This window comes from Pinus tabuliformis, chromosome 6 (genome assembly GCF_031772625.1).
Source record: "Pinus tabuliformis cultivar Carrire ecotype Pingquan chromosome 6, CPIR1, whole genome shotgun sequence".
In the NCBI taxonomy this organism is placed as follows: Eukaryota; Viridiplantae; Streptophyta; class Pinopsida; order Pinales; family Pinaceae; genus Pinus; species Pinus tabuliformis.
In genome coordinates, this window is record NC_142292.1 from 2,081,756,895 (window position 1) to 2,081,783,163 (window position 26,269).

The 26,269-nt window shown below is 37.2% G+C and overlaps 1 protein-coding gene across 2 annotated transcripts in view; it reads left to right on the top strand.

The window, feature by feature from the left end:
• The first annotated feature begins 600 nt into the window (after positions 1–600).
• The window catches only part of LOC149267572 (secretory carrier-associated membrane protein 1-like), a 194,561-nt gene continuing 168,892 nt past the window's right edge, over positions 601–26,269 (top strand). For both annotated transcript variants that reach the window (XM_089399159.1, XM_089399157.1), the window contains exon 1: positions 601–974. In XM_089399159.1, the coding sequence (XP_089255285.1) occupies positions 918–974 (57 nt within the window). In that variant the 5' untranslated portion in view covers positions 601–917. The remainder of the gene's footprint in view (positions 975–26,269) is intronic.

Below are 26,269 nucleotides of genomic sequence, written 5' to 3' on the forward strand. Positions count from 1 at the left end.
CAACCTTGTGGTTTCAATAAATCCTTGCTAAATTTTAGAAAAATTACAATGAAAAATCTACTGGAAACACTTCCAAAAAAATCACTAAATACAATTCTTTTTATAGTTAAGTCTTCTACCAATCTACAAGAAGTTGCTGTTAACTATATAATTTTCCAAATTTTTATTTTTCAACTTCAAAAATAGTTTTTAGAGTTGTTTTGGGGCATTGATAATTGTTGAATTGAGACTTCTGTGATCCATAATAGTTATAAGAAGAGCTTCGCCGTAAATCACATATAGAAAGATCTTTGTCTACGCGTTTCGAGCCAGCGAGTGTCGCTCATCCTCAGGACAAGTTGAAGAAACAGATCCAGCGTGGCGTGTTAAATAGTCTGAGCAAGGCTTCCAACAGCTATCTAGATTAATGGCTAGCCTTAACTTGGGGACAGTCAAAAATCAAATTGATTATTTCAAAGAATAATTAGTTAAAATGATAATTTAATAATTAAAATTTTTTATTAAAGAAATAATTAAGCATTGATAATCTTGCTATTAAACAGTGGGACCAAACCCCTAGACCACATCCTAATAACTATGCTTCTAAATTCCTCACACAGTTGTAATTCAAAATTTACATATAACAACATTGAACGACAATTGAGCCTGTTCTTGACAATTATCCATAAACCTCTTCTTGACTGAAGAGTGCAGATTTCTAGGTGTTGTTGGCCTGTTCTTCACTGAAGAGAGCAGATTTCTAGGTGTTGTTGGCCTGTTAGAGAGCAGATGGTCTGTTACTTGTTGGCCTGTTCTTGACTGAAGAGAGCCGATGGTCTGTTACTTGTTGGCCTGTTCTTGACTGAAGAGAGCAGATGGTCTGTTACTTGAAGTGAAATTTGTGATTCAAACTCGCGACTCGTAGTCTCCATTCAGCAATGGCGGGTCGTGCAGATCCGAATCCCTTCGAAGAAGACGACGTTAACCCCTTCTCGGTACCAAACTTTTCTCTCTCACTCCATTCGATTTTGAGCTTCTCAGGTTATTCTGTTTGCAGATGTTTTATCCTCTTTTCTAAGCTCTTCTTATTGTGTTTTGCGAGCAGGAGTTTTTTTGAATTTTAATTTAGAACCTTTGCATATGTCAATTAGTTTTTTTAGAAGAAAAAGAATACTATTTTTCTATTTATAAAAACAAAAATCGAATACATATTTATGAAATTTGAAAGAATAACTTGGGCGTAAATCACATGTAGAATCTACATGTGATTTATGTCGAAGTTACTCTTTTAAATATTATGGATCACAGAAACCTCAATTCAACTATATTCATGAAATGTTTTGTAATCTGTTCTCGATTCTCTTACATCTCTTTTATATATATATCTTATAACAATGCATATTGTCCATAAAAAAACATTTCACAAACAAAACTGCCAACTCCTAAGTGTGATTGATGCATTCAGCATTTGTCATTACACCCTATTCATAAACAGCAAAATGTATCTTACAGGGTTCTTTTTGAGATTCTTACCAGATGCTAGATTCTATCATCAAGTTAGATAAAATGGGAAGATTAAACAGCGTGTAATACTTAAATCAATCAATGATGCCTTTCACCTCCCCATAAACTAGAAATTCCTCAAAACCCAGCTTCAAAAGAGCGATAATTTTAATTATCCACACAAGCTCTTAGTTAGAGTTTGAATTTATTGCATTTATTATAATTAGATTTACAGGCCTGGTTTATTGGAGAATAGGGTTTTCAAAATATGAATCAATAATTTGAAAGTATTTTCAGTTGGACACATAATTTTATGAAATTAAGTTTTTTAGTTTTAATAAATATATATTTCGAAAAAATTACATTGACAATATTCGGTGGAAGAGTTTCCAATCAGTCAGTGTGGTTCATCTGACAAGATGAAAAAGCAGATCTCAGGGCACAGTTAAATAAAGTGAAAAGTCAACTTAACCGCTAGAGGAATGGCTAAGAAACAGATCAACCAGCCAGTGTGGTTCATCTCCAGGACAAAATGAAAAAACAAATCTCAAGACACAGTTAAATAAAGCGAAAAGTCAACTTAACCACTGAGAAACGGCTAAGAAACAAATCTCATCTCAGGGGACCCTTAAATAAGGCGAAAAGTCAACTTAACCGCTGAGGAACCGCTAAGAAACAGATCTCATCTCAGGGGACCCGCTGAGGAACGGCTAAGAAACAGATCTCATCTCAGGGGACCCTTAAATAAGGCGAAAAGTCAACTTAACCGCTAAATTTGACTCTGATTTTTTTTTTATATAATATAATACTTTAATTATTTTGATGGACTGTTAGCTAAATTTTATCAACCATTAATAAGGTTCGGTAGAAATAAACAAATCGTTAACTGAGGATGCTGCCTGCAACCAGTACAATCCCCCAGCATTTTCCATTCTAAACGATCTTTGTAATAAAATGATGTGGGCGTAATCCATTCTAAACAATCTTTGTGCTAAAATGATCTGGGTCCCGTGACCCCTGGGATCATGGTGATTTAAATGTGAAGACAGCGGCATGTGAGGTCACCCAACAAGGTTCAATTTCTGTGGGAACGAATATGCTGTTTGAGGCTGGCGATTCTGACGATTTTGACAGAAGAGCACTCTTGTCGCACTGGCTTAAGGAAACATAAATGTTTATGCTCACTGTTTCACAATCATTCTGTCCTCCAAGGCTACTGAATTATTTCAACTTCAAATAGGAGCATTTTTAAGGAGGGGAGGGCAGGTGAAGGGATAGGATAGGAGTGGCCAATGGAAAAAAATAAAAATAAGAGATGGCAGAGATGTTCATCCATATTTTTCAGTTTTTTTATTACTTGAAGTTAAAAGTTTGATTTACTGGATGTTTGGCTTTGTTTACTAATTGAATATGGAATCTGTTTATTTATTAATTAATGTATTATTAAATTTTAAATAAGAGCATTTTTAGAAAGGGAGGGGAGAGGAAAATGAAATAAAAATAAAAAAAATAATAGATGGCAGAGATGTTCATCAGTTTTTTATTACCTTGGTGGAAGTTAAAAGCTTGATTCACTAAATGCTTTGTTTTGTTTACTAATTGAATTATTGAATCTGTTTACTTATTAATTAATGCATTACTATTATATTTTAATTTATGTGAGTTTTGAGATAATTGGTATGACTAGCTGCAAGAGCATTTAGATCATCAAAATCATGAAGATCACACCCAGCATGAGTCACATTAACTCTTAGCACAGATAGATTTTTTCCCACTAAACCAATGACATTTACATCATGAAATGCCTTGTCATCTTATATTCTAGACCTCTAAGTATTAATTTATTTTAATTTAATATTAATTAACTAAAATCATTTTAATTGAAAATTTATTAAAGAATCTTAAACTACTCCTAAATTTTATACTTTCTACTCAAAGAAAATTATAAGAGTGGTTATTATCTAATAATTTATATTAAAGTATAACGTTAGATTAAAATTATATAAATATATAGTTATATTAACGTATTAATTATGAAAAGTATAAATTCCACTAAGTTATATTAAAATATAATGCTTTCTTAATTTATGAAGTTTTATTAAAGTTAAATATAATTATATTAAAATATATGTTATGGTTTTATTAAAGCTAAATAGAATTATATTAAAATATATGGTTATAGTTTTATTAAAGCTCTACAGTGATATTAAAAGTGTAGAGTTATAAAACATCACTGGGGTGATGGATCATATCTAAATAACTAGCTAGACATGGGAGGTGGTTGAAGAGAATTAACATATGGTAAAGTGGATGGAGGTGGTAGAGACCAATTATATTTTTCGTTAGAAATGCTTTGAATGAGTTTCTTTGTCTGTTTTTCCCTCATCTTTGCATCATGTTACTACCCCTAGTTAAGAGTCTAGATATGAATTCCATCGATAACTGAATTGTGTGAGTTGGTTCATCTAATGGGTACCATGGGTGGATACATGGAGATAGGACCTCCCATGTTGAAAATGCAACAAGAAAAGTCTTAATATTTTATTTTTCCTTAATCAAATTGAGGAAATTCGAAATTCCACATCAGCAAACAACTTGGAGGAGTTAACTAAGGTGAAAAGGCTCTTATCACTCATTTAAGAACACTCAATTTGAGTTAATGAGTTGTGTTGGCTTAGTGGGGCCTGACCCAGGTTTGGAAGTGATTTAGCCAAGCAAATCCAGGTACTATTGGCCCTTTCGGCAACAGTCCGTGGAGCGCGGACTGAGGTCTAACCCGAAGTAGTATGGGAGCGTGCTAGAACCAGGTTTCCGTACCTTGGGGATGTCTGATATGTGGTGATTGATACACGATCCAACCTTTGCACTTACTGCGCTACACGCACTTGCGGGCGCCCCGCGACCTGTGATACTGTCTTCGTGCAGTTCTAGTCGCAGCGTGACCCGTGTTATTTACCCAAGTCTTCCTTAATTAGTCTCTGGTAGCCGATTACTTAGATTAAATTCACATATAAGCATTCATATACATAATTATCAATTACGCGTAGTAAATAATAGAGTAAAGTAACACATAACATCAACATACAGATTCAAGAATAGATGCACAAAATAAACTTCTTTATTAGCTTCCAAATCCAAGTACAATCCTACTTACAGACTCGACTTCGCCCTGCGCACTCAACTGCAGGGGTCCGCGCACTCAGCTGCGGACTCTACTAGGCCTTTGCGCACTCGGCTACAGAGCCTCTTCCTACTACTACGACCCAATACACTTCAACTTTCACTCTATGCTTTTACCATTGCTTCGCATCTATCCATTACTTGTTTTCCAACTCACTGGCTTTACACTTAGAGCCTCGCTCTATTTATACAATCCCATGGTCCGCGAACCATGGGTAGGCCGACACAAATTTACATTATTTTACAATTCTTAAGGCGAACAACCCTATTACTCATCCTATACATTCGCGCTCCGTGCCCGTACTTTGTGGAGTCTTACAATACAATGGACCAAAACTCAGGCTTTAAGCCCCAAAACCTGCTGCGGGGGATCCCATGCCCAACAAGTTGGGTTCAGTTAATTCGAGTTAGGGGGCATGAAGTTCAGTTGTGTGCAGTGATTCCTAAATTTTAGGATCCTAGGTTGAGTTAATTTCAGTTGTAGCAATTTAATATAGTTAAATTGAGTTATGGTGAGTTAAACTAGTTCTAACTGTTGGAGGAACTAGTGGAAGGTCAAGTTATGGAAGTGTGACTTCAACCACACTTGATGATCATCGAGATAAATGATCAATCAACTTAAATTAGCTCATGCATGTAGAGAATTCGAGTTACCCAGTTGAGATGGAGATTCCAAGGCAGTTTACTATCAGTTGTAGACTATTCCAATGTGTACAGGTGGTGCATGTAGTCAGAGGGAGAACCTAGAGAAATTCCGCAATCCAATTGAGGTAATTTATTAAATAATAGGGGCTAATTTCCTCAAGGACCAACACAATGAAATAAGAGCTTGGAGGGCTTGAAAATTGGCTAAGTGTAAAAGTCAGTCAGTGAGGCAAAGAGAGAGACCATACACTTGTAGGTTGTGCTCAGGCTTAAGCAAGCATATGCATTTATCTCTATTCTTTGATTAATGCAATACATATAGGAAGGGGTTTTGAGCAATTTCTTTCCCCTAGATAAATCTCTGTGCATGTGTGATGTTTCTTCTTGCATGTCTATGATTTGTGTTCTAGATTGTGAATTGAATTCCGCAGAGCAATAGAGTAGCTTCGAGTCTTGTGATTTAGTAAATTGCATGACCAGTTTCAAATCTACAGTCTAATTTCTACATGGTATCAAATCAGAATTCACAGCAGAGCATAAATTTCGAAGTTGTTATTGCAGGAGGATTGGATTTGCAGTATCAATTCTTCAGAGCTAGAAGCATGGATTTCTATGGAATAAGACTCGAGTATGCCCTTGAGGCAAGCTATAATTGTGTTTCTTGGAAGGACCACATGGAGGCAATGTTGGAAGATAATGGATTGAAGGAATTTATCGATAATGGCATCCTGAAATAATCAACAACTGATACTCAGAATCTAGCAAAATGGAAGAATTGTGTATCCAAGGCGAGAAGAATCATATTGGAGGGAGTACGTGACCACATTGTCTCAAATCTCCATGGGAAAGAGACTTTGTATCTAATGTGGAAAGAACTAACATATTTGTTCCAAAATAGTAGTGACCACAGGAAGCTAACGCTCAAGGATAAACTTCGAAATATCAAGATGCAAAACAACGAGACTACTTTGCAGTACCTGAGCAGGTTCACACAATGTCATGATGAACGTGGTCAAGTTGATGTTACTATTTCAGAAGATGATTTGGTAATCCTAGCCCTTATAGGCCTTCCCGAGAGCTGGCACAAATACCAAGATTCGATGAATTGGAGGGAGAAACTACCAAATTAGGAATTATTATGGTTTAATTTGGTACATGAAGAAATAATGTGGAATACCAAAGATGGGAGTTCATCCAAGGTCGAGGATGAAGAAAATTGTGCCTTGGATGGAAAGGAAAAGAAAATAAAAGAAAAGGGAAGAAATCCTAATCCAAACTAGAATCTAGTCAAGGGGGTAAGAAGAAAGACTTGTCCAAAATCAAGTGCTTTCATTGTCATGAATTCAGGCACTATGCCACAAAGTGTCCACACAAGAAGGCAAGAAAGAAGGAGCATGCATTAGCAACAACATGTGAAGCTTTGTCTTCACAGTTCGATCTTGAATTCACTCTCATCGCATGCATGACGGGAACAATGTTGGGAAGCGTGTGGTACTTGGACTTAGGTGCCTTATTCTACATGATGGGGAATAGAGAATTTTTCAGTGACTTGGAGGAAAATATCTCTAGATGAACATTGTGTTTGGAGACGATGGAAGGTACAACACGATCGATAGTGGTATAGTCACCTTTTAGAGGGAGTTGAGCTCCCCTCTCAGACTCAAGGATGTAATTTTCGTTTCAAGACTAATGAAAAATCTCATCTCTATTGCAGTTTTGGAAGACCAGGGTTATGATGTGATCTTCAGCAAAGGGAAAGCATTCCCGAGACACATAGCCATGGGACAGATGAAGAAGATCGAGGTTTGAGTCAAGAACATGTATTAATTTAGGTAAAATATACATGAAGAACCTTGAGGAGCAAGGCAAAGACTAGAGATATGGTTGTTGAGAGGGAGCATGTTAGACATCTCAACATGAAACCTCGGAAGGAGCCTCAAGAAGTTGTGGAACAACCATAAATGGAGAGAAAAAGAGGAGGAAGTGTGGAGATATCCACTAAAGTAAATACCTCCAGTAAGGGGACAATTCGAGCCAAGTGGGCAGAGAGAGCACATGCAGCTATACCTCCAAGAGCGAGGTGGAGCAATGTAGATCCTTAGTCCAAGAGTTATAGAAATTTGGGTAGTGTCGATTGAAGAATTCTCCTCATGGATCATTACCTTGCTACGGGGCCCCACAATATTTAGTAGTATGAGGATTAGTGTTAGCCAGATATTGATGAGTCCAGAGGATTTTTGACAGCAGAGCAGGAGGCTTAGTAGTAGAGTTAGCAACAACACAATTTTCCCAGTAGACAGTTGTAGACACAGTTGATTTAATGTTTTCTTGGATGCTTCTCAGTTACAAGTGTTGTAGGAGCAACAAAAATAGTGAGAGGTGTTTCATGCAGTACATTCCACATGTGCGGGATAGGGGTGAGTGATAATCCTTTTCTTGCTAAGAGGGAGTGTTGAAATCGAAGCAAGAAAAGACTCAATTTTTTATTTTGCCTTAATAAAATCGACGAAATTCAAAATTCCACATCAAAAAACAATTTGGAGTAGTTAACTGAGGTGATATGGCTCTTGTCACTTAGTTAATAACCCTAAATTTGAGTTAATGAGTTGAAGTTCAGTTTGTTTAAGTTGATTCCTAAAAAATAGGAGTCTAGCTTAGTTAATTCGAGTTAGGGGTGTTATGGCCTAAATCTACCTCACGATGAGAAAGGCAGGTCTAGGATAACATCAAACCACGCTTAACCTGGTAGCTAGACCTACCCGGTTGGAAGAGGGCTCTCTCCTTGTCAATCTCAAGAAATATGGCAAATAATGCTAGAGATGACTGATGTAACTACTAATTTTAGGCTAGGTATATGCTCAAAGGAGTTTGATTGAGTTTAAAGTTGGTTTGTTGGATTAGATGAGGAAGGTAGTTTTGGGTCTGGGGAATGAACTCAGATTTGCAAAGGTTTCTGTGGGGTGAGGTAGGTAAGTGTTTTCGTACTTCAAATTAGGTGTAATGATGAGTCCAAAGAATGGTGAGGAGTTTGAGAGGGCATGAAAGTGTCATGAGTCCTCTTCAAACAGTAGAAAACATGTAAAACTAAATAAACCCCAAGGCAGAGCACTGAAACATCAATGAATTCTACCTTTACACTTGATCCATTTAGTTATGCAGAGAAAAAGAGAGATAATGGCACACATAAACATATGATAAACTAAATCATAGAGGAGAAAACAATACTAATTCACCTTGCCACAAGAATCCCACAAAATGCTGCAAAACCTTGGTCTATTTCCTTGCCAAACTGCAGAAGTGATGTACAATAGTGCTCAAAGCATCCACAAGAGTCCAACCTTGACAAATGACTGAAAAAACACATGATATAGACATCCAAACCACCTGTGCTATCCATCAGGGGTCGAATCCATGAGAAAAGGGGTGGTTTCAACCATATCTAAACTAGGAACACAAAAGTAGGCAGTGGAACAACTTGCCTCTAAAACTTAGGAAACCAATTCATTACAACTCAAAACCACTTACAACTGATGTATCTACCTTCTTAAGTCAATTTTCATCATTTTTACATCATAGTACATCAATTTACATCATATTACATCATGAATTTGACCATGAGAGAGAAAAAGTCAAACTGGAAGAAAACTAGGCGAAATTCTGAGCAAACAGGCAAAATTGGCAATTTTTCATCCTATGCATAGCGCCATTTTTTCTGTTCGTAGCACTTTTTCCAAGCCACTTTTGGAAGGCTTCCCGAAGTCCAAATCAGGTGCAAGATAGCTCATTGGAAAGCTTGGTGAGTCTAATTTCTGGGGAAACTTCAATTTTTTGATTTTGAGTCCATTTTCCCCTCCAAAAATGAAATTTCCCAATACTGCTTCCTGTGTGGCCAAAATGTGGTAGAGAGGGCATTTTTTAGGTGTTTTTGACCCTTTTGGAGGTCTAGAACTTGTCAAAAATTCACAACCATTTCTGAGCAAGCATATTTTTTGGTGCTAATTCCAAATATGTAAGCCATTTTGCAAATGGAGGCGCCCATCAAAAGCGTAGCGCTGGTGGCGCTACGCACCTGCCGGAAACACCTGTTTTTTCCCTGAAAAATTCAAAAAAGTAAAAAATTTCACCAAATTTCTTGAAATTTGGCATGAGTGATTTGTGTTAGGTGCTATGCTGGACCAATCAATCTTCAACCAAGATCTTGAGCTTATCTTGCTCTTTTTTTCTCCTCAAAGCTCTCTTTAACTTGGCTTTTAGGCTTCTTATCCTTGTCTTACAAATTTTGTTTCAGGTCAAAAAGTGATAAGCCATGTGGTGGAACATTTCTTCTCCTTGTTAGCTTTATCAAGCAGCTTATTCAAGTGCATATTCACCTTCTCCAACAAATATTCTCGATCATTGTCTTTTTGTTCAATGGATGTCAACTTGCCCTTTGCCCTCTTGGACTTTTGTTGGTTTTCTTTGATGATCTGCAGCTCTAGGAGTTCTTATTTGTCGATAAGCTGCTTGTTTTCTTGCTTAAGGAAGTTGATAATCCACTTAGCCCTCTCAAGGTCAAGTGATAAAGCATGGATGATCGCTTCTTTCTCTTTGATGACCTCCTTGAGTCTTGAGCTTTGGGAGCCCAAATCAGTGTCCTCTTCCAGAATCAAAACAAAATTTCTCTCTTAACCTTCGGAAGGCCCTTCATCATGCAAAGGTTGCTTTCCTATATCCTGTACCTGTACTGCTGAAGAAGAAGGCAAATCCCCTTTCACCCCAAGTGAAGATATCATCTGCCTGTGGTCTGGTGAAGGAAACGAGACCCCTTCCACCCCTGGTGAAGATAATACTCGTTTGGTAGCTGCAAATAGTCTCCTTGTGCCTTTTTCATAAGTGACAAACACTGGCACGCCTGTTGTTTCAATCTCATGACCCTCTGGCTGATTTGAAGTCTCTCCTTCCTCTTGAAGCACTGATGGGGTCACCTGAGGGCTTTTGAAAACCTCATGTGAAATAAAGGTATCCCATGAAATATTCAACAAGCTTAGCTGATAAAAAACAATAATCTTAATTAATGAAAAATGGTAAATGCTACTGAACTTCTCAGGAAGAGGTTTCCTTTGCACATATGTAGCCATCTTCTCAATATTTTTGCATATGAAATATGGGAGGTTCATCATCCTCACCCTTGTGAAATGCATCAACAATATAACATGGTAAGTATACAAACAAGAAAACCTCCCTTCACAGGTGAAATATTTGATAATGAGTTTCAGGAGTGGAGCATAAGTATCTTGTAAGTATCTGAAAGGAAAGACCCTACTGATTTGCCTTTGATAACTAGCCTTGATGTAAGGCTCATAATGCTCTCTGCTCACATGCTCACATGTTTTCCCTTATTCCACTGTTCTCCCACATTAGGAATGCTTGTTGTTGTAGCTATGGTTTCAGGTGTCAAAGTGAAAGAGACACCAACTAGGTTCACCTGGCCATTGTGAAGATGAAGAACAAATAATCTAGCAAGCTCATAGTGATATTTCACCCTCTCCACCATCTCACAAAATTGGTAACAAGACTGATGTTTAAAACATGTTATTGCAAGAGGGCAAGCTAGTAACTCTGTGAGAGTGGTGGGCTCCTCCGGATGTGTTTCCCTCCTTTATGTGGTTTTTTTGGTGCATGAGCGTCTTGGGAAGAGCCACTGACAGTTTCATCATCCCTATCATATGCTGAATCTGTTTCCATACTTGCAAATGTGGAGTGAAGAATGATCAGTATGAAGAGATTTTTTAAAGTATAGGGTGACTGCTGTTTTTCTTTTGGGGATAAAAGGATTGACTGATAGTAGAACTGTGAATGAGGGTTTTAATGATGGAAGAATGGTTTTTGGGAATGTATAGGTTTTAGGAAATGAGAATTAGGGTTTTGGGAATGGATAGGGTTAATGCTTAGGAACTATGTATAGGGCTTAGGGTTTGGTGGTCATAGGGAGTAAGGTGAGTGCCAATGGAAGAGGGAAAGAGGAATGGATTTAGGGAAATTTAGTGCAGGGGCATGGGATATAGGAAAATAATCACAAGGGAGTTAAAACAACAAAAACAACAAAACCATAGACAATTTTGGCAAAACAGTTTGGAGGCAACTAGGGTTTCATTTTTGGACACTCAAATGACCACCATAGATGAAAAAATCTCTTGCGAGGTCAGATGAGAGGATTTACTTACTTGTTGAGAGGTTAGTTGTGGAATTGGAGGCTTGTGAAATCGATGCAATGTGTTTTGGAGCTCATCCAGCAGATGCGCCGCGCCAATGCCCAGGTTCGTAGCGCACTTTCTGTGCATAGCGCACGTTCAAATCCTAGTTCAAAACCTGCGCTCGGTGCGTAGCGCTAGACAGGTGCGTCGCGCCAGTGCCCAAGTGCATAGCACCAGATAGGTGCCTCATGCCAGTGCCCAGGTGCGTAGTGCCAGACAGATGTGTCGCGCCAGTGCCGAAGTGCGTAGCACCGGTGATAGTTTGAATTTTTGTTGCAAATTTCACTTCTTTCTCCTAAAAATGCGATTTTCTTCCTTGTGCTCTCTCTCTTGCACAAAATGAAGTCTTCAAACACCAAGAAGAACTTTATATCCATCTTGAATTTAATTTTTCATTTACAAACCCACTTTCCTAAAGTTCTTTTCACTTCGCTTTAAAAACCCTGTTTTTCATTTTGCAATTGACTCTTTTGGTCATTTGATGAATTGATGCTTGGATGTTTTTGTTTCTTTGTAGTGGCTGGAGTTGGCAAGGTGACCAAGGGTTGTAGCTAAAGTTTATTACATATGAAAACATTGAAATTACATAAAATTTGTACATGAAATAAAACCCTGTTTTCACCTCAAAACAGAGTTTTGAGGTAAAAACATTTTATGAAGCAAATCATCAGTGAAATTTGTGATTTTATGAATTTATTAGACATCCTCATGTGGGTATCACATTACATTGTTACAAATCACCTCAAATTTATTTTATAAAAAAATTAGGCATAGATGTTAGCCCACCTTATTTTAAAGGAGAGAGTAAAAAAAGTAAATTTATCCCTTGAAATTAGGAGTTACAACCTTCCATTCACCCTAATTTTCAAGAATAGGTATTATGATAGTTATTTCACCCTCCACATTCGTTGTAAAAACGGTTTTTTACTTTCATTTTCCTGTATTTCATGGTATTGGGGTTAATTTCAACAAAATGACCTTATTTTTTTGGAACAAATGGTCACAAAAGAATAATTCATTTTATTTAAAAATTCAAGTCTCTTATTTTCGTGTTTATTTAAAGATTGAATAATGTTCTTGCCATATTCCAAGTTTGCATCTGTTTAGTCATAATCATATAAAGAATAATGGAAAACATTTTTTTATATTTACTCCATAAGTCACCTTATATTTACATGTAAATAAATAAAAATAAAAATAAAGTGGAGTATGGTAAATAAATAAAACCTCTTTTTATACTTACTCCAAAGGTATGGTAAATATATATAAATATAAATAAACTAGAGGTATGGTAAATATATTTAACCTCTTTTTATATTTAGTCCATAATCCTCTTTCTATTTAAGAAGGATAAAAAAAGAGGTTTCATTTAAGTGAATCCTATGGGCCAAATACTATATTTATAAAAGAGGTATGGTGAATTAATAAAAATATAAATAAACGAGAGGTATGGTAAATAAATAAAACATTTTTTTATGTTTACTCCAGAAGTCACATTATATTTAAGAACATTCAAAAAGTGTGTTATATTTAGGTGAAGCCTATGGGCCAGATTATTATTAATACCATGCAAAAAAACATTATTAACCCTAATATTAGTATTAATAAAAATAAAGATGGCACATGGTATTGACCCATGGTATTCACGTGGAATGTAGGCTATTTAAAGGGGGGAATTAAAGCAGCATAAATCCATCTTTACTCTGGATCTACTCAGCCCCGGGAGGGATCAAATATTGTGATATGCAAACTAGCATAGATTGATCCTTGGGCTTGGTAGATCAAGGGTAAAAATGGATCTTGTAATTTAATGTCACTTAAACATTTTAATTTGGTTAAAATAAAAATCAATTATTAATTTTATTAATTTTTATAAATTAATGATAGTAGTTTTTAAGCTCCATGTTTATGATAACCCATGGTATTGACCATGGTAATATCATGGTATTCATGTGAGCATAGACTATTTAAAGGAGAAATTCTATGAGCTTAGATCCATCTTAATTTCGAGTCTACCAAGAGCTGAGAGGGATAAATAGATTTCATCCCTCCAAGAGTGGTAGTAAGTGGAGTTAAGATGGATATAGGTTGGTTTTTATGATAATGAATATATTAAATAGACTTAGGAAATTATATTATAAAAAACATCTTAAGGTGAATGGTTAAAGCTAGATTTAGTCACTTCACAAAATTTAGTAAAAAATACCAATATCTTCATTAATATGGTTTTTCTTATTTTACAAAAAAAAATAAAATCAAAACAGTGAAATCTTATCACTCTTTCCGCATCACCCTCGTAGAAGAGATAGTCAGTGCCCAGATTTCCCACCATTTTTCAAACGTTCTCAATATGATACCTTCATGAAAAAGTTAAGGTACTAATGTTGGATTAGTTGTTTAAAAAATGTGCTGGTTTGTACAACCTTTCATCTTCTCTGTTATTCTTAATTTGTCGTAATGATTTGTAGGGGTTGGGCCAGCGCTTGAAAAATATGCTGTTTTGTACAACCTTTCATCTTCTCTGTTTTTCTTAATTTGTCATAATGATCTGTAGGGGTTGGGCTAGTGCACCATATGGGGTTGGGTCAGTGCACCATATTGTCCTAAAAGGCGGAGATTGTGCACCAAAAGAAAATTAATCCACATGTTACAACATTTAAAAAAAATGCAAGACGTATGAAGGTAGTGAATTATGCTAATAAGCAATTTAGATTGGGAGAGACATAATGAAATTTTATTATTTAATTAAATATTTCCAATTAAAATAATAATAAATCTATATGTATATATTAATATATTGATTGGAAGGCTTCTCACAAGGTCACTTCTTTCCATTAGATCCCCTTCAGGCCTTTGGGATACCTACTAGTTTTTATATTATATAGTTGGTGCTTGCTACTTGTTGGCGTATTGGGGTAAACAAAATGTGTTTTGTTTTGTTTTGTTTTGTTTTTTTTTTCGCAGTTGGAGTCTATGGAATAAGAAAGAAATTTGATAGCTTGACAAAAGTGGTAGAGAAAAGATTAATCTCTCCTACCTTGACAGAACTAGTGGTCAAGATCAACCCCTACAAGAACTTTGTTGTGGAATATTATCAAAACTAATAGAAGGATATGAAAGAGTGTACAGTGAGAACCTTGACAATCATGGCCACTGAAACTTGCAACATTGTTTGTAGGAAGAGAAAATTATGTTTCTTTTTTCCAAACATGTATGTTAGTATATTACAATTTAATGAATATGTTTTCCTATTATCATATATGGTCTCATACTTTAACAAAACATTCCCCAAGACTTCACTTTTTATTATTCAGTCAAAGATTTGCCAAGATCTTAAGATTTTATAATTCAGTGACAGATTCCCCATGACTTTACAAGATAATATAATTCGGTGAGAAATTCGCCAAAAAAATTATATATACATATTATATTATTGATAAAATCGCCTCCCATTTTTCCTATGTATCATGAGGATTCGCCCATTTATTATACATATAAATTTAGGGTGGTTCTAAAAATTTTCCCTGCTTATTGAGGTTTTGAAGACCATGGTGGCAAACTCTAGACCTAGTGAAACCTAAAAACCCTAAAATGACTTTTGCAAATGGAATGAAATAAAAATGACAGCAAATGACCTGTACATGTGAAAATAGGCCAGCAGATAAATGACATGAGGGAAATTGACAAAGAATCATTGCCATCAGTTGATCCATGACCTAATGGAATGCAACCGATTGGATGAAACACCTAATATGCATGCAAAAAAGAGAAATTTGATCACTGATGGAGGGATGAAGATACCGACACTAACATTGGCTCCAATGGGGATGGTAGCTCATGAGAGGTGCCAAGAACCATAGATCTTTGGAAAGCAGACCAGTGTTTTCTTCCATTGGGCAATGGAGTCAATAAATTCCGCAAGCTAAAACCAATATGTTGCCTCAAAACTAACTCAATTATAAAGACTGAAAACTGACTCAAAAACTGACACTAAACAACCCAAAATTGAAACCAAACATTCAACTTTATAGCCTTCACTTCGGGCCCCAAACTGAATGAATGACAACAATACACACTTTGCAATGAGAGAAATAAAATGGTATGTACAATGACATATGTAACAACAGAAAATATCTCAAAGATAACACCGTTTCAGAAGCAAACCATTGACCGGCCCTCCTGGACAATCTTCCCCGTTTATTTCTTTCAATAGAAAAGCATTTTGACCTTGATACGTAGCAATCCTGTATGGTCCCTTCCACAGATTCTCAAACTTGCCATGCTTGCCTTTATCCTCGTTTATAGCATCCCATTTTAGCACTATGTCTTCAATCTGAAATTTGTCCGCCTTTGCCTTCCGATCATAAATCTTCTTAATTCTCTCTTGCAGCCTGAAGGTATTCTGAAAAACTTCCTCTCTCGTCTACTGTAAATGGATCATTTGGCTTATTCTTCGCTGTAAATGATCTTCCTTGCTGCCAGCTTCCTATAGAAGTTTAACAACCGAGATTGCGAGAGAAGTCGGGAACATCGTGTCAACACCATATACAATCTCGAAAGGAGACATGCTTATTGACTTCTTCTGACTTACTTTGTCTGCCCATAGTGCATTAACCAGTTTCTTATGCCAGCTCTTTTTGTTTGTTTCCAACAAATTTTTAATGATGTTGACAAATGATTTGTTTGATGATTCTGCCAATCCGTTACCTTGTGGATAGTATGCAGTAGAATATCCCAAGGTAATTTTTTATTTTCTACAAAAATCAATCATCCTTTTGGACTTGAAAGCTACTGCGTTATCTGTAATCAATTTGTTAGGACAACCAAAACGTGACAAAATATTATTTTCAAGAAACTGAATTATTACCAAGTCTGTAGCCTGCCGAGTGGGAATCGCCTCAATCCATTTTTTGAAATAATCTGTCGCTATTAAGATCCACTTGTGCTGAGCTGAGGATGTGGGATGAATCTCACCAATAAAATCAAGGCCCCACTGCTGAAATGGAGCACTAACTTCGACTAGCTTGAGAGGTAAAGGCTGCAACTTTCTCCTTCCCTGAAAAATCTGGCATTCATGATAGCTTGTGACAATTTTATAAACATCAGCGAAAAGGGTAGGCCAATAATACCCCACTCTCAAAATTTTATTGGCCGTCGTCTTCCAAAATAGGTGACCTCCACAGTCTCCTTTGTGAAAATCATCCATGACCTGTTTTGCTTCCTCCTCAACCAAACAATTCAGCAAAATGCCTATGGAATATTTCCAATAAAGTGCATTGTTCATAATACAAAATTTAGCAGCCTTCAATTTTAGAGTTCTACCTTTATTTTTAGCCATCCCTGGTGGCGGTTAAAGGTTCTAGAGCACATATACAATGTCTGAATACCAAGGAGAATGGAGAAAAATTTCAGATACCTAAACAAATGAACCATCTTCATCTTCTTCGGACATAGCAACAATCAGGTTTATGTCCGAGGCATGCAAATTAGACTCAGCCATCAACTTTTCTAGACCCAGCCCCTTGATCAGCTTTGTTAGATTTATCTCCAAGTCATATTCTAGCAACGCTGTGATCCATTTACCTCTCCTCCCTTTCGGATCTGTTTGTACCAAAACATCTTTGACTACTGTGTTAGGGACATAAGCAAGAATATGAGAGTGCATAATATATACCTGAAAATATTTCAAAGTTTTCACCAAGGCAAGAGCTTGCTTCTCAATAATGTTATATTTTAAGGCTACATCTCTTATTGTCCTACTGAAAAAGGCAATTGGCTTTTGAAGCTGGTCTTTTTTCTGCATTAGAATTGTTGCCATAGTATGCTCAAAAGCGAATGAAAATAATATAAAGTCTTGAGAATAATCTGGGCTGATTAAAATCGGAGCTGAAGAAAGAGCCAAATTTACCAGGTTGAAAGACTTCATGGCTTCTTCGGTCCACTTGACCACACTATCCTTCTTCAACATATTTGTAATCTCCCTCAAGTGTTCAGCTAGATTTGGCACAAAACGACGTAAGAAGTTCATCTTACCGTTAAATGCTTGGATCTCTTTCTTACTACGAGGAAAATCAATTTTCTGAATAGCTTCCACTCGAGCAGGATCAATGCGGATGCCTTCTTTGGATATTATGTGACCAAGAAGCTTTCCCTCGTCCATGGAAAACAAGCTCTTTTTGGGATTGAGTGATATTCCATATTTTCTACAACACTGAAAAACAATTTTCAGATGGTAAAGATGCTCCTCATCTGAATTTGAAAAGACAGTCAAATCATCAAGATATACTACTAGAAACACATCTTTTTCATTTGTGAAGGCGATGTCCATGGCGCGTTGGAATATTGCACTAGAGTTCTTTAATCTGAACGACATCTTGGCATAGTGGAATGTCCCCCACGGAATGGTGAATGCTATTTTGTCCCTGTCATCCTCATGGACCAAAATTTGATTGTAGCCAGAATACCCATCGAGCAGTGACAAACGAGATTCCCCAACTAATCTTTGGAGTATGTGGTCCATTTTCGACAATGGATAATTATATTTCAAGGACACCTTATTCAAATTTCTGAAATCAATGCACAATCTAATCTCACCTGTCTTCTTCTGCACGGGCACCAAATTGGAGATCCAATCTGAAAATCTTATCAGAACGATTATACCAGCCTTGTACAATCGGTTCACCTCTTTTTCTATTGATGGCAGTAACTTCGGATTTATCCTTCTTAATTTCTGACGAAATGGCTTTTGGTTTGGCTTGATTGGAATGATATGCTGAATTATACTTTTGTTGTACTCCTTCAAATCTGTATAGTCCCATGAAAATACATCAGAAAATGAAGAAAATAAACTAATGTATTTTTCTTTTACCTGAGGAGGTAATGCTTTTGACAACTTCACCATCTTTGGATTTTTTGCTGTTCCGATATTCACATCCTCAACTCCCTTCTCGGTCGGCACCAAGCTTGGTTTCCGAGCTACATCATCTTGATCAAATAATTCCTCTAAAGGCATTAAGCCTTTAGGGATGACATTGTCCTTCAGCTGTAAGACTTCCATCTGATTTACTTCTATGTCTGTTTCACCATCATCTATAGAAGTGTCTTTATATTTGCCTTCATTTTGCAGAAATTCTTCAATCTCTTTGTCATCATGAAACACCTGCCAATATCTTTGATTATCAGGGACAGTTGGGCGATGCTTCACATGAATTTCAAACTTATTGTTTGAATTCATTGGGATCTTTAAGTTACTTGCAGCTGTAGCAAGAGAATTTGCAATAACATTTTGTGTACGAGGAACACATGTCAAAGTATGATCTAGAAACAACTTCAAAATATCTAAAACCGCATTATGGTAAGCCCTCATTCGAGGATGTTTGGCTTGGTATTCACCCTTGACTTGTTTGATTACTAATTCGGAGTCGCCATAAACTGAAATTCTCTTTGCATTCAACTTCTTGAGGATTTTCAAACCAGCAATCAGTGCCTCATATTCGGCTTCATTATTGGAACAATCAAAAGCCAATTTATATGAACAAACTCTTACATTACTCGAGACTTTATTTGGTAGGAAAACAGGGCTGCGTATCCAAATACCAATTCCCGCACCATCCTTACCTACTGCTCCATCAAAGTCCATACTCCACAAGCCTGCTTCATCTTCCAAGTGCTGAAATTCTGCCTGCTCTTCTACCTTTGGCTGTTGTCCATCAATTTTCTATTGCTGGCAGAATGTTGACTGTTCAACGGTATTGTCAAGCCTTTGTCTCTCTTGATCAAGTACTGCTCTGAAATTTTCTTTTATCTTCAAAATATCTTCCACTTCAACTAGTTGACTATTCACATCATTAAAACTACTGTCAGAATAAAGAACAAAAGATTCTAAATCTGTATGTACATAATTAATTGAATGATTCAAAGGTTTTTCCTTGCTTGTGATCATATAATTCATCTTTTTCTCCTTATATAATTTCCTCAACTGACCAAACACGGGAGTAGTGGCATAGGAGAAATCTAACTGCAATGTCCCTTTGAGTTTTGCACTCCACGATCTAGATAAAAGCATGCCAAATCTAGGGGGAATGTCGGCCACAACCACATCCATGAGAACATTATTTGTTGGAATCTGATCTAAAGTCACAAAAAAATCCTAAATGAGACCAATACATCTGACCCTACCATAATCAAAGGAATAAAGATCATGATACTTGCGAGTGATGTCTAAACCCAATTTTTCCATAATTGCCTTTGGCATCAGATTATGAGATGCTTTTGTATCAAATATGGTGTTGTGCAAGACGTAATCATGCAATCTAAGGCTGACGTAAAAAGGGGCTACATCACTATCCTCAGATTGGCCTTCTAATGCCGGACCAAAAATAAGCTCGGGTTGGTCATCTTCCACATTAACCATATCAGACAAGGGATCTATATTCAAAATCTTTGACACTTGACCTTTATAACTGCTATTCTTCATTAATTTTGTCAAAGGTATCAACACTTTTAACTTAGCAATCTCATTCTCTAAGTTAAAGGCTGTAGTTTTCTCTACCTCTTTGAGTGGAGCATCCTTCTTTTCAGTCTTCTCCTTTGCTGCACTTGGCTGATTTGACTTGTCATTTGCTAATTGTGCTTTGCTGGAAGTAGGATCTGCTGCCTCCTTTCCTTTTTTCTGAACATTTGGAGAATCATTCTTTGATGGTGTTGCTTCCTTCCGCTTTTGAATTGGATTGATTGGTACATCCCTGCTCCTGAGTGAATACTGTCTTTGCTGCGCTGTCAATGCATTCATATATTCCCTCTGATTCTTCTTTTAGGACTGTTTCATTTGCTAATATAAAATATTCATATTTCTATACAGATGGGCTTTTTGAATACTCATGCTCCGTCATATAAATTGGTAAACCATTAGGTGTAAAAAATTGATTCTCCTCTCCTATCAGATTCTCATCATCATCTGATTCCGGGCCATGTACAAAATTCTGCTGTAATGGTGTTTTAACTTGCTGCTGTGCTGCTTGGTCTTGTGCTCTTTGCTCCCATTGTTTAATCCTGAACTGTGGTTGCTACTGACCACGGAAATTTGGATTTCTGATCTGTGTCTCGGGCTTATCTGCAATAGTTAATCTATCAAACATCTTTTCAATCTTGTGAAGCAAATGATCTGAGGAAGAAGCTTCTTCCTTTATGGTCACCTTCTTCTCGGTCTTCGCTCTAGCTCTCTTAGCTAGCAGATTTGCCTCCACACTCACTGCAATTTTCTGCATATCCTCCAATGTAGCCGGGTCTCTTTCTCTCAATTGATATGCCATGTCGGGATCAAAGCCATTGGGAAATTTTATCAAAGCCAACCCCATTGGTGGCTTTATATCAGCTGGAATAGCATCATAAATAGTATTGAATCCAACGCAGTAATCCTGGACACTCTCACCAACATTCCTCTTTATGTTTTCATACTTGGAAAGAATTTGGAGTGGATTTTTCTTTACCTCCCAACGATCTAGAAATTGTCTATGAAGAACTGCCAATGTATTGATAGTCCTAGCTGGCAATGCTCTGAACCACTTTCGCACTTCGCCTCCAAAAGTTTGTACAAATAATCTCATAGTCACATTTTCTTCATCTATCTCATGAAGGTCAAAGAAATCGTTCATCCTATCAACATGCTGCTGCGCTGTGATACCTTGGGTAGCATCAAACAATGGAATTTTACTTTGGTAATCAGCAGGCATAGCATCCAAGTTCTGTGGCAAAACGAGAGGTGCATATCGGGTAGCCATTGCTCTAGGTGGATTTGAAACTGGCCTTGGGGATGTAGGAGGAGTTGGAACAACAATAGTAGTCAATGTAATGGGTGTATGAGGTGTAGAAGGAGGGGAAGAAACGTTAGATGTTTGAGGTGTTGAAGGGGTTGATGGGGGAGAAGAGACAACGGGTCTCTCATCAGATATGGTGGACTTCACGGGAATGGTGGGGATAAAAGGAGTTTCAGTAGGAATTTTTGAACTAGATACAACAACAGATGAACCAAGAGTTGCGGATGCAGATTCTAAGAACTCGGGAATATTTGTAGCCACAATGGAAGTTTGAAGATTCAAAATATAATCATCAATTGATCTATTAGCCCTTTCAGTTTCAAGATCTTTGACAAACTTCAGATTTAGAACAGTAGCACCAATTGCACTTTCAGATTTAGTTTCAAACAATGATAGATCAAAATGTTCATCAAACTCAAGATCTTCAAGGTATTAAAAAACAATTGGACATGAATGAGATCTGAAAACCAGTATCACAGAACTTTCTTGCCGGAGAATTCTTGGAATGAGATTTGGGTTTTCATACATGGGAGGAGGATCAGGATTAGGATTGGCCCTGGTGTATCGTCTGGAAGCCAGTGTGTTGAATTATTCCCAAAATCAAATAGACATTACCAATTTGTCAGCCTATCAAATTCTAAACTCATCATCCAAAAGTATAGAAATGCTTTAAGATACTGCGGTAATAGTTTTCAGTTCTTCCCCAGTATGGTCGCCACTATGTTATGGCCTAAATCTACCTCAGGCTAAGAAAGGCAGGTCTAGGGTAACATCAAACCACGCTTAACCTTGTAGCTAGGTCTACTAGGTCTGGAGAGGGCTCTCTCCCTGTCAATCTCAAGAAATATGGAAAATAATGCTACAGATGACTGATGTAAATACTAATTTTAGGCTAGGTATATGCTCAGAGGAGTTTGATTGAGTTTAAAGTTGGTTTGTTGGATCAGATGAGGAAGGAAGTTTTGGGTCCGGGGAATGAACTCAGATTTGCAGAGGTTTCTGTGGGGCGAGGTAGGAAAGTGTTTTAGTACTTCAAATTAGGTGTAATGATGAGTCTAAAGACCGGTGAGGAGTTGGATAGGGCATGCAAGTGTCATGAGTTCTCTTCAAATAGTAGAAAACATGTGAAACTAAATAAACCATAGTCTATTTCTCTGCCAAACCGCAGAAGTGATGTACAATAGTGTTCAAAGCATCCACAAGAGTCCAATCTTGACAAATGACTGAAAAAACACATGATATAGACATCCAAACCACCTGTGCTATCCATAAGGGATTGAATCCATGAGAAAAGGGATGGTTTTAACCATATCTAAATTAGGAACACAAAAGTAGGCAGTGGAACAACTTGTCTCTAAAACTTAGGAAACCAATTCATTACAGCTCAAAACCACCTACAACTGATGTATTTACCTGCTTAAGTCAATTTTCGTCATTTTTACATCAGAGTACATCAATTTACATCATATTACATCATGAATTTGACCATGAGAGAGAAAAAGTCAAACTGGAAGAAAACTAGGCGAAATTCTGAGCAAACAGGCAAAATTGGCAATTTTTCATCCTATGCATAACGCTTTTTCCAAGCCACTTTTGGAAGGCTTCCCAAAGTCCAAATCAGGTGCAAAATAGCTCATTGGAAATATTGGTGAGTCTACCTTCTGGGACAACTTTAATTTTTTGATTTTGAGTCCATTTGCCCCTCCAAAAATACAATCTCCCAAGAATGCTTCCTGTGTGGCCAAAAAGTGGCAGAGAGGGCATTTTTTAGGTGTTTTTGACCCTTTTGGAGGTCCAGAACTTGTCAAAACTTCACAGCCATTTCTGAGCAAGCATATTTTTTGGTGATGATTCCAAATATATAAGCCATTTTGCAAATGGAGGTCCCCATCAAAAGCGTAGCATCGGTGGTACTACGCACCTGCCAGAAAAACCTGTTTTTGCCTGAAAAATTCAAAAATGTCAAAAATTTCACCAAATTTCTTGAAATTTGGCATGAGTAATCTGTGTTAGGTGCTATGCTGGGCCAATGAAGCTTCAGCCAATATCTTGAGCTTATCTTGCTCTTTCTTGCTCCTCAAAGCTCTCTTTAACTTGGCTTTTAGGCTTCTTATCCTTGTCTTACAAATTTTGTTTTGGGCCAAATAGTGATAAGCCATGTGGTGCAACATTTTCTTCTCCTTGTTAGCTTTCTCAAGCAACTTCTCCAAGTGCATATTCACCTTCTCCAACAAATATTCCTAGTCATTGTCTTTTTGTTCAATGGATGCCAACTTGCCCTTTGCCCTCTTGGACTTTTGCCGGTTTTCTTTGATGATCTGCAGCTCTAGGAGTTCTTGTTTGTCGGTAAGCTGCTTGTTTTCTTGCTCAAGGAAGTTGATAATCCACTTAGCCCTCTCAAGGTCAAATGATAAGGCATGGATGTCAGCTTCTTTCTCTTTGATGACCTCCTTAAGTCTTGAGCTTTGGGAACCCAAATAAATGTCCTCTTCCTGAATCAAAACAAAATCTCTCTATTGAACTTGAGAAGGCCCTTCATCATGCAAAGGTTGCTTTCCTTTATCTTGTACCTGTACTGCTGAAGAAGAAGGTAAATCCTGTGGTTTGGTGAGGAAATGAGACCCCTTCCACCCCTGGTGAAGATAATACTCGTTTGGTAGCTGCAAATAGTATCCTCGTGCCTTTTTCATAAGTGACAAATATTAGCACGCCTGTTGTTTTAGTTTCATGACCCTCTGGCTGATTTGAAGGCCCTCCTTCCTCTTGAAGCACTGATGGGGTCACCTGAGGGATTTTGAAAACCTCATGTGAAATTAAGGTATCCCATGAAATATTCAGCAAGCTTAGCTGATGCAAAACAACAATCTTAATCAATGAAAAATGGTAAATGCTACTGAACTACTGAGGAAGAGGTTTCCTTTGCACATATGTAGCCATCTTCTCAATATTTCTGCATATGAAATATGGGAGGTTCATCATCCTCACCCTTTTGAAATGCATCAGCAATCTAACATGGTAAGTATACAAACGAGAAAACCTCCCTTCACAGGTGAAATATTTGATAATGAGTTTCATGAGTGGAGCATAAGTATCTTGTAAGTATCTGAAAGGAAAGACCCTACTGATTTGCCTTTGATAACTAGCCTTGATGTAAGGCTCATAATGCTCTCTGTTCACATGTTGTCCCTTATTCCACTGTTCTCCCACATTAGGAATGCCTATTGCTGCAGCTATGGTTTCAGGTGTCAAAGTGAAAGAGACACCAGCTAGGTTCACCTGGCCATTGTGAAGATGAAGAACAAATAACCTAGCAAAATCATGGTGATATTTCACCGTCTTCACCATCTCACAAAACTGGTAACAAGACTAATGTTTAAAACATGTTACTGCAAGAGGGCAAGCTAGTAACTTTGTGAGTTGGTGGGCTCCTCCCGGATCTGTTTCCCTCCTTTATGTTATTTTCTTGGTGCATGAGCCTCTTGGGAAGAGTCACTAACAGTTTCATCATCCCTCTCATATGCTGAATCTGTTTCCATACTTGCAAATGTGGAGTGAAGAATGATGAGTATGAAGAGATTTTTTAAAGTATAGGGTGACTGTTGTTTTTCTTTTGGGGAAAAAGGATTGACTGATAGTAGAACTGTGAATGAGGATTTTAATGATGGAAGAAGGGTTTTTGGGAATGTATAGGTTTTAGGAAATGAGAATTAGGGTTTGGGGAATGGATAGGGTTAATGCTTAGGAATTATGTATAGGGTTTAGGGTTTGGTGGTCATAGGGAGTAAGGTGAGTGCCAATGGGAGAGGGAAAGAGGAAGGGATTTAGGGAAATTTAGTGCAGGGGCATGGGATATAGGAAAATAATCACAAGGGAGTTAAAACAACAAAAACAACAAAACCCTAGACAATTTTGGAAAAACAATTTGGAGGCAACTAGGGTTTCATTTTTGGACACTCAAATCACTACCATAGATGATAAAATCTCTTGCGAGGTCAGATGAGAGGATTTACTTGTTGAGAGGTTAGTTGTGGAATTGGAGGCTTGTGAAATTGATGCAATGTGTTTTGGAGCTCATCTAGCAGATGCGTTGTGCCAATGCCCAAGTGCATAGCACATTTTTTGTGCATAGCGCACGTTCAAATCCTAGTTCAAAACTTGCACTCGGTGCGTATCACCAGATAGGTACGTCGCGCCAGTGCCTAGGTGTGTAGTGCCAGTGACAGTTTGAATTTTTGCTGCAAATTTCACTTCTTTCTCCTAAAAATGCGATTTTCTTCCTTGTGCTCTCTCTCTTTCACAAAATAAAGTCTTCAAACACCAAGAAGAACTTTATATCCATCTTGACTTTAATTTTTCATTTACAAACCCACTTTCCTAGAGTTTTTTCACTTCACTTTAAAAACCCTGTTTTTCATTTTGCAATTGACTCTTTTGGTCATTTGATGAACTGATGCTTGGCTGTTTTTGTTTCTTTGCAGTGGCTGGAGTTGGCAAGGTGAACAAGGGCTGTAGCTGAAGCTTATTACATATGAAAACATTGAAATTACATAAACTTTGTACATGAAATAGAAAAACCCTGTTTTCACCTCAAAACAGAGTTTTGAGGCAAAAACCCTTTATGAAGCAAATCATCAGTGAAATTTTTGATTTTATGAATTTATTAGACATCCTCATGTGGCTGCTGATCTCTTATTGAGTTTTTGAATACCATGGTGGCAAACCCTAGACCTAGTGAAACCTAAAAACCCTAAAATGACTTTCGCAAATGGAATGAAATAAAAATGGCATCAAATGACCTGTACATGTGAAAATAGGCCAACAGATAAATGACATGAGGGAAATTGATAAAGAAACACTACCATCAGTTGATCCATGACCTAATGGAATGCAACTGATCGGATGAATCACCTAATA